This window comes from Hypanus sabinus, chromosome 6 (genome assembly GCF_030144855.1).
Source record: "Hypanus sabinus isolate sHypSab1 chromosome 6, sHypSab1.hap1, whole genome shotgun sequence".
Lineage (NCBI taxonomy): Eukaryota > Metazoa > Chordata > Chondrichthyes > Myliobatiformes > Dasyatidae > Hypanus > Hypanus sabinus.
The window spans coordinates 40,504,202-40,514,229 of NC_082711.1; the positions used below are offsets into that span (position 1 = coordinate 40,504,202).

A 10,028-nucleotide genomic window follows, 5' to 3' on the forward strand; every position below is an offset into this window, starting at 1 on the left:
TTTTACAGAATTCTTGTTAATTTTTTTTAGTTTATAAACCGAGCAGTGACTAATGATGTGTATCTCTCTTCTCCAGGGAAAACCATGACACAGAAAAGCCAGCACTAAACAGTATAGCAGACAATACAGTGGCAATGGAAGTAACGTAGTGTCCACAAAGAAAGCTGCAGCCTTGGGAACTCATTTAAGTGCTATGCATCAATAGCGTTTGTGAATGCAAGGGATGGCAGAATGCAGCACATTGTTTCCATGGCAGCTCTGGGGACTTGATGGCATTGCACATCTCATGCTTTTTTTTGTTACTGTTGTTAATAGGAATTGACATCTGTAAATTATGATACAGCAATTATCTGTACAGTACTACATATTTGTAATACACTTGTATATATGTTACTTGAATACTGAACTGTTCATTCGTGATGCTTTGCACTTGAAAGAGAAAACAAAATTGCAACCAGTAAGAGTGTGAGATGTGAGAGATCTATAGAGATGAAGTGTCATCACATCATGTGCATGGTGCGGAACCTGCTGTTTTATCTATTTATTGTGCTGTGTTTACAGTTTTGTACACTGTACCTTCATTGGTTCCTGTGCTGTAGTAAATGTGTTAGGTAGCTGTGGACTCCTTGGTATTTTGTAAATGGTAAACATACTTGGTTCCCCTCTGGGTCTCTGAGTTTCTGTGTATCATGTAAAAATGGTGACATACATACAGATTTGAAAATTAAGGCATCGGTTTGTAAATGGGGATGGAACTACTTCTTGGAGACATAGGGATCTTCCACTTATATTTGTTCTAACGCAAGTAACAAGCTGGAAATGAAGTCACGTTTTTTTCAGAAGCAGAAAAGCTTCTGCAAAATTATTTTAGCACTAATTATTTTCTATGCTGCTTAGATTTTTTTGCTCATTTGAGTTTAAATGAATTGAACCTCCTTCAAACAAATCTGAGCTGTATCAGAGTTTCCCTTGCTTTTTCATAATTCATCGTTTTATTTTTGTATCTGTTAAAAGTTGTAAATTTCTTGGTTGATTTTGTGCTCCTGTACACAGACTTCATTCTTCACTTGTTCACGTCAAAAAAAGAGAAGAAACAAAAAGGAGATAAGGGAGATGAATGCAGTAGTTGCTGTACGTGTATCATCATTCCAGTTTCTGAAACAGCCAGCTTTTACTTTCAGATTCTTGTGAAGGCTGTAAGGCCAGAACCACGATATCGGGTGCCTTCCTTTGGAAATAATAGACCTCTCTTCTGTGAAGAGATTGGTACTTAACAGACTACTACTAGTGCTTTGTCAGTACCTGAGTCTGAATGCCCAGTCCAATGGCATATTTATCCTCAAGGTTTTTAATCCCACCTGGAATTGTGACAGAACTCTCACAAAATAAACCCAGGGCATTACATGTTGACCAACAGCTGTGTTTTTTTTTAAATTTTGTATCGTGTGTTGGAGTTATTTTTCTTGCTACATTAGAAAGAAAAGTAATTTGTGTATTTACAGTATTTTGTAATTGAAGCATTATGAAATGTGAGCTCTCACCATTTTACCATGCTGGTAAGTTAGATTTAAAAAAAAAATCTGGGGGGAAATTATGTGGCTGGTAATGCATTGAGGAGGTAACTTATTGGACCACTTCATAAATAACTTAAGTTTATAGCATACATCTTTTCAAGACCTAATGCTTATATTGAAACAAAGTAAATTGATCCTTGTTGAATTTCAGTAATTACTTTGTTCTGCTTATTTTTATTTTACTACTTTATTGCACAATTAGATCATTGGAAGATAATTGCCTCTTAGTCATTGCTTTGTCTGACCAGTGCAGTAATGACAACATTGTTCCTCAGATGTGAAGCAACTGCTTACCAATAAGATGTTACTATCTTTCTGGGGATTCAAAGCCTAAAGACACTTCCTTTTCAGAAAGTTGTGTCATTGTACTTCCAGTTTGGCATGGTAAACTTTGTAAATACATAATTTTCCATTTTCTTTACCCATAAGAAAATTGATTTGGTTAAAAGAAGGTAGATATTAAGCACTTCTTCACAATTGGTGGTTCTAAAAATAATTCTTTAATTTGGGCTTTTTAAACAATTTGTTTTAAACAACAGTCAGAACAAACATAAACTAAGTGACTGCACTTGTGCTATGTCCATACTGGCCATCTTGAACTGTCATTGGCATGCCTTTTCAACCTGACTTCCCAATGCCACACCAGCTTGTCTGTCTTTGGCCTTCTCACTGACAGGATGAGACCAAATGTAAACTGGAAGGAAACTACCTCATATTCTGCCCGCATAGTATGAATATCAAATTAATTAACTTTGGATAAACTTGTACCTCCTGTATACATTTCTCCTTCTGATCCATCCAGGTTTTGCCAGCCCCATCATACCATCTTCACCCCCACCCTCACCAGTTACTTTCTCCTTCATCTGGTTCTATCTGTTCATCAGCCATACATTTAATCCATTGCTTTTCCATTTCTTACTTAGCAGAATCTAGTCTGGTTTCCATATCACCCTTCAGCTTGCCTCCAACTCCGACTGTGCTGCATCTGCCCATCTGGTTCCACCTATTGCCTGCCAGCACCTGTCTGTCTGTATCTCTCCCTCTCTTCCCCCCAACCTCCTTGTTCTGCCTATCTCCCCACTACACTTTCAGCCCTAATGAAGGGTCTCAGCCTGTAATGACAGTTACCCTGCCACCTCGAAAGATGCTGCTTGATCTTGAATTTCTCCAGCAGTTTGGATTTTGCTCCAGATTCCAATATCCTCAATCTCTTGTATCAAACTTTATTTAACATTTTGGTTCTTCAGATTGAGGCTTGCCCAAAAGGGGCAAAACTAATCATATATTCAGCAGCAGGTAGTTGATACCCGCTCTATTTTTATCATTTTCTTGAATTATTATTAGATAGTCCCTTGCATTCGTTATTCAAGATACTGATCGATTTTGGCTTCCAACTTTGTTCAACTCCAAAAGGTATGAGTATCTTCCTAACCAGTCCTTTAAGCAACCATAGCAACATTTATATTCTTCAAGTGCATAAACTCTGATTCTAATTGTATACCGTTTTCAATAATGTATCATAAGAGTAAGCATTTTACTTCCAGTACCAAAATTAGTGCATAGTGAGAAATTGAACTTTATAAGAAAAAATTCATGTTTTAATCGTGAAGCAAGGCAGCAACTGGATTAAAATCCATACATCATATACATCATTGAAAAACTCAGTGCAAGGAGGGACATTATGCCTGTACGGTAATTTTTAAGGTGGTATTCTGGTGACCCATGCCTTTAAATAAAATCAATTCACTTTTTCCCATTTTGGTTCTTCTTTTGAGTAATTCTCATTACTCCATACATTGCAGCTAAAATCCTGAAAAAAAATAATAAATCAACTTCTTGTCAACTCCTGTTTTTTGCTGATCCCTTTTGGAATCCTCTGGTTTCTGATGCTTCTGCAATTGGGAACAATTTTTCATTTATCAAAACTCTTCAAGATTTTGAATGCATAGCAAGTCCTAAGAAAATCAACTCCTGACTTCCCTAGTTTTTCCACTGTAGTGCTAAATCATTGATAATCCACAGAATCTTTTTTGCATTTCTTCAAAAGCCTTGACCTTTCTCCTAGTATGAAAAGGCTCAGAATTGGCCATTGGCCTAATCAGTGCTTTGTATGGACCTTAGCATTTTTATTTGTTTAAAGCCAAGTATAATGTGTACCACTGATTTATCCAGCCACCTTTTTTTAAAAAAAAAATTCATATTCAGGCATCTAAGATTTTTTCCACCTCCAAAATTGTACCATTTTTATTTTTTGTGCTTCATGTTAAAGTACATACATTTAATCTGCCACTTTCCTATATGTTTAACTGTCATAAAACAGCCCCCCCCCCCAGAAATTAAGAAATTCTCCATTCTCTTGAAGTAATGTCCAACATATCCAAGTCCTTATTAATCTATTAAACAGCAGTGGTTCCAAATCAGATATCTGGATCAACCTACCATACAACATTCCTCTAAGATAAGATAAAAGTTCATCATTACTGCTTTCTGTATTTAAGCTAATTTCATATTCACACACTGGTGCTTCTCATTCGTTTCAGATTGTGGTAGTGCATAAGTCAATACTTTAATTGAAAGTCTCCATTATTAATAAGATAACACAATCAAATAAATTCTGCCTTTCTCCACCCCATTTTGGCTTTCATTTGTTAATATGGTGTATTTCCAAATATATTTTTATATATTGTCCTTGAAATTTTACCTTAAATGATGTTGAACTGATTTGCTTGTAATTTTTAGACTCAACCCTATTTAGTGCATAGTGTAATATTTGCAGATTCTTGATATTTTGCCAGTATCTAAATTCAAGCAACCCACGGATGCTTGAATTTTATGCGAAATGATGGGTGCCTAATGCCTGGCTGTTAGTGGAAGCAAATATGATAGCGGTGTTTAAAGGATTCTCGTAAATGAGCATGTAATGCCGAGAATGGAGGGATGCAGACCTTGGGTAATTACTATTTTCGTAATTAGTTCAGCACAACATTGCAGCTGAAGGGCTTTATCTTGTATCTTTTGTGTATTCTATTTTCTGAATCTAATATATCTGGACTACTTCCTTCCTCTACACTATAAGTACTTCTCATGCATCTGTTTTCCCTTTTCTGCCAAAAATCTAAACTCAAAATGGTGATCTTTTTCCAAAATATAACCTAACTAAAGCAAGTTCCATTTTCCTAATTTATTCCCCAAAACCACATCTTAACATTTTCTGGTTTGAGTGGGAACCTGGTGATTTAAAGTTATCGTGTGTATATTCCAGGAATTATTCTTCCCTGTCAAAGGGTTGACTACTTTTTTCATAGATGCTGCCTGGCCTGTTGAGTTTCTGCAGCATTGTGTGTGTGGCTCGAATTTCCAGCATCTGCAGATTTTCTCGTTATTCTTACCTTCTTGTTCCACCATATATCTCATTCCATGTTCAATTTATTTGAAATATTTGGCATCCTGTAGTATATACTATCAATGACTCGTTACTCTTCCTGATTCTAATTAAAACACATTAAGCATGCTTTTCCTGCCTTTAACTACTGGAAATATTGAAAAGAATAGCATCACCACTTTCCCTTTCTTTACTGCATTTTAACCAGAAAGCAAGTAAATTTCTCTTGTGTCAGTCATTATTTTGGCACAAAATAATCCACTTCTTTCCATATGCCTGCAACTGACCAAGCATATTCAATATTTGGGCATCTGTTTACACCTTTCTAATGTGTCATTGTCTTCTCTTGCCACATTTCTCCTGTATTTCAATAACTGGACCCACTATTACTTGCATATATTCTTGTATCACAGATCTTAAAGTTATGTATAGAATATCTATAAATCACTCACTGGTTCTTAAAACTGGATCTTGGACTTTTCTTGTCTACATAAAGGACATAAATAAACACTGATCTTCAGTGGTGTGCCGGCCTCTTAACCTATTCCAAGATTATTCTAATGCTTCCCTCCCAATAAGCCTCCATTTTTATTTCATTTGTATTTTCTACATTGTTTCACATACAGTATGATTATTCCTAAAGTACATCCCTGTCCAATCCCCCCAAAAAAATACATTTACACAGTAATAATTTTTTTGGGGGGTAGAAAATTCCTGAAATTGATGCTACAAGTTTATGACAATTTAATTTTGTAAACTAATCTGTCCCCAGTACAGTCATTTACCCAATTACTCTGTTTAGCATTTGGTCTGCACACCCGCAAAATGTCCTTGGTTCTGAAAATTGGCTTCCAGCATTTTTCCACTGGGATTTCTGCCTTACCCTATCCTGCAGAAAAAATGCCTGTTAATTCTCATGAATACTATAGCGCTGAACTCGGAATTGCCACCCCGCAAGTTTATCGGCTTCGGAAGTTCCTTGTAATGACTTTAGTCACTCAAAAGTGGTAGCCTTGAGTGCAGATAATGTCATTGAGAATTGTACAGGAATTTACTATATGATTCACAGTCAAGATCAGTATTTCCCTATTACTATGTTAATTATATATGTATGGCAGGTTTTCAATTTGCAGTTCAAATCCTTTTGATTGTTTTCTCGGCGAAGTAAATGTTAATATTACACCCTTGAACCCAATGAATTATTCATTATTTGCTGTTGTCCCTTAAATCACTTAGCATCACCTTCACCCTTTGCCGAGTTCCATAGCTGTTCTGCTTAGTAAGACACTAGCAGATTTAAGACAGCTCTATTTTTACCCACTGTGCTCATAAATCTAAGAAATAGTGGTATGTCTCATTTGGTAAAGATGGGGAAAACTGGTATTTTCTATTCGTGATTTTTGTTGTGCCCAACTTCACTAGTGTTTGGCTTGGAAATTAGTGATTCAGGCATGTGGTTTAGTTAAGTGTTTCTGCTCATTTGGCATTTTGGGAAGATGTTTGCTTTGGATATTGCCTTGATTCTATTGACTACCCAGACATTTTTCATTTTCAAATAGGGAGTCCAAGCAGCTGCATTTCTACTATGACAAAAAAGTGTAAAGATTGGGAAGTAGTCATGAATCTTAGATGTACACTAAATGGTGCAATCCTGGTAGAGTACTGAAGAACAAATGTACAAATCCAAGGATCCTTGAAGGTGGCAGTGTAAGCATATATCATTGTCAAGAAAGATTATGGGATTATGGTTCTTCATTAATTAGTGCATGGAATAAAAGAGTGGGGAAGGCTGTCTCCAAATTTGTAAAGCATTGGTCAGACCTTAGCTGGAGTATCACATGCTATTCTAGTCATCACACTGAGAAAGTTGTTAGCACTGGAGTGGGTGCAGAGGTGATTTATCAGAATGTTGCTTGAGATGGAAGGTTCCAGATAAATGAAGAGGCAGGTCCAGGTGAAATGTCTCAACCCAAAATCTTGACACTTCATATCCCTCCACTGATGTTCCCTGACTTTCTGAGCTCATTCAGCTGTCTTTTTTAATGAGAGGCTCATATCAGAAACAGCTATAACCAGAACAAAGAGATTTGGAGGGAAGGGGAACCTTTTTCACCCTGAGAGTGGGGAATACTTAGAGTACAGTGCTTGAGAGCTGCGGTAGACTCACGAACTGTGTAACTAATGTTCCATGACCATTACTTTGCTGTTTGTTTCAGCTTTGTAAGATTTTTCTACAAAACTGCAGTGAGTACACTTCAAAGGTAATTCATTAATTGCAAAGTTAGGAATTTGTGAATTGCGTTCTATAAATATAATTCTTTGAGACAGTGAAGAAATGAATGGAGATGCACAGTGCCATATGGAGAAATGGGGTATCAGGATTGCTACGGTTAGAAGTTGGTATGCTGAGGCCTTGGAGGGACTTCGTACAGTCTCAAATTTGATGCATTTTGGGGGTAGGTTATATGCAAGCAATGGGTTAACAGGAATGGGTGTTGTGAAAGCACTGCTCCAACATGGCTTCAGTACCCCAGGTTTGATACTAACTTCATGTCCTGTGTGGAATTTGCAAATTCTTCCCATAACCATGTGGGTTTCCTCTGCATTCTGGTTTTCCTCACTCATTCACTGATGAGTTGATAGGTTAGATAGCTTCTGTAAATTTCAGTGTAGGTCAACGTGACAAAAAAAATCAGGAGTTTGTGGGCATATGAAAGAAGGCCAGTTGCAGGGCTGCTGGAGAATAAGGCAGGAGTGTGGGTGTGGAACCCACATATGGGGTCATACAGCACAGCCCTTCTACCCAACTTGTCCATGCTGAACAAGATACATATCTGAGCTAAACTAATTTGCATGTGTTTCATCCATATCCAAATTGTAATGGGAGGTAAGGAGATGGCAGAGGAACTGAACGAGTATTTTGCATCAGTCTTCACTGAGGAAGACATCAGCAATATACTGGACATTCAGGGGTGTCAGGGAAGAGAAATATGCGCAGTCACAATTACAACAGAGAAAGTACTCAGGAAGCTGAATAGTCTAAGGGTAGATAAGTCTCCTGGACCGGATGGAATGCACCCTCGTGTTCTGAAGTAGCAGTGGAGATTGCGGAGGCATTAGCAATGATCTTTCAAAAGTCGATAGATTCTGGCCTGGTTCCGGACAACTGGAAGATTGCAAATGTCACTGCTATTTAAGAAGGGGGCAAGGAAGCAAAAAGGAAATTATAGACCTGTTAGCTTGACATCGGTGGTTGGGAAGTTGTTGGAGTCAATTGTTAAGGATGAGGTTATGGAGTATCTGGAGGCATATGACAAGATAGGCAGAACTCAGCATGGTTTCCTTAAAGGAAAATCCCGCCTGACAAACATAGTGCAATTTTTTGAGGAAATTACAAGTAGGCTAGATAAGGGAGATGCAGTGGATGTTGTGTATTTGGTTTTCCAGAAGGCCTTTGACAAGCTGCTGCATATGAGGCTGCTAAACAAGATAAGAGCCCATGGAATTAAGGGAAAGTTACATACGTGGATAGAGCATTGGTTGATTGGCAGGAAACAATGGGAATAAAGGGATGTGGTGTTCCACGGGGGTCCATGTTGGGGCCACTTCTTTTTATGTTGTATATCAACTATTTGGATTATGGAATAGATGGCTTTGTGGCTAAGTTTGCTGATGATCCAAAGATAGGTGGAGGTGCCGGTAGAGCTGAGGAAACACAGTCTGTAGAGAGACTTGGGTAGATTGGGGGAATGGGCAAAGAAGTGGCAAATAAATTACAATGTCGGGAAGTGTACGGTCATGCACTTTGGTAGGAGAAATAAACGGGCAGACTATTATTTAAATGGGGAGAGAATTCAAAATTCTGAGATGCAATGGGACTTGGGATTCCTCATGCAGGATACCCTTAAGGTTAGCCTCCAGGTTGAGTCAGTGGTGAAGAAGGTGAATGCAATGTTGGCATTCATTTCTAGAGGAATAGAGTATAGCAGCAGGGATATAATGTTGAGGCTCTATAAGGCACTGGTAAGACCTAATTGGAATACAGTATGCAGTTTCGAGCTCCTTATTTACAAAAGGATGTACTGACATTGGAGAGGATTCAGAGAAGATTCACTAGAATGATTCCGGAAATGAGAGAGTTAACAAATGAGGAACATTTGACCGCTCTTGAACTGTACTTAGAGTTTAGAAGAATGAGGGGGGACCTCATAGAAACATTTTGAATGTTGAAAGGCATGGACAGAGTGAATGTGGCAAAATTGTTTCCCATGGTGGGGGGAGTCTAGTACGAGAGGACATGACTTGAGGATTGCAGGGCACCCATTCAGAACAGAGATGCAAAAAAAATTTTTTAGCCAGAGGGTAGTGAATCTATGGAATTTATTGCCACGGGTGGCAGTGGAGGCCAAGTCATTGGGTGTATTTAAGGCAGAGATTGATAGGTATCTGAGTAGTCAGGGCATCAAAGGTTATGGTGAGAAGGCGGGGGAATGGGACTAAAGGGGAAATTGGTTCAGCTCATGATGAAATGGTGGAGCAGACTCAATGGGCTGAATGGCCGACTTCTGCTTCTTTATCTTAGGTCTTATATTCATGCACCTGTTCAAATGTCTTTTAAGTGTTTTTATTGTACCCACTTGAATCACTTCCTCTGGCCCCTCATACAAAGAAAACTGATGAGAGTGTTTGTTCACATCCAAATGGTGGCTTTCTGTGTCAGTATCAGTAATGAAGGAATATGTGCTACATGTTGTAGAGACATGGTGGTTTTGAATGAGGTGAAATTTAGCTCATCTGAGAGAGTAGGAGGAGAGTCTGGCCAAGTGGCACTGTCAAATCTTGAGTTGATGGCAGACAGGTGATACTAGATGGCCTGTGGCCAGGACCATAATATTTGTGATAGAGCACCAAGCATGAAAGCAAGGTCTACAGAAGTTAAGAATGTGATCCAGGAGAGATAATGATTCAGGATTGAGGGTATGGCTGGTTTGTTTACATTGAGTCATATTAAATCATTCACCACACTACACTAAATTGATAGTGCAACCTAGAGATTCACTTTCAAAGTCTCC

At 38.2% G+C, this 10,028-nt stretch overlaps 1 protein-coding gene across 2 annotated transcripts in view; it reads left to right on the forward strand.

Moving 5' to 3' along the window:
- LOC132395410 (enhancer of polycomb homolog 1-like) overlaps nt 1-1,410 on the forward strand; it is a 189,795-nt gene extending 188,385 nt beyond the window's left edge. For both annotated transcript variants that reach the window (XM_059971956.1, XM_059971954.1), the window contains one exon: nt 77-1,410. In XM_059971956.1, coding sequence (XP_059827939.1) covers nt 77-149 — 73 coding nt within the window. In that variant the 3' untranslated portion in view covers nt 150-1,410. The remainder of the gene's footprint in view (nt 1-76) is intronic.
- Nucleotides 1,411-10,028: the final 8,618 nt, after the last annotated feature.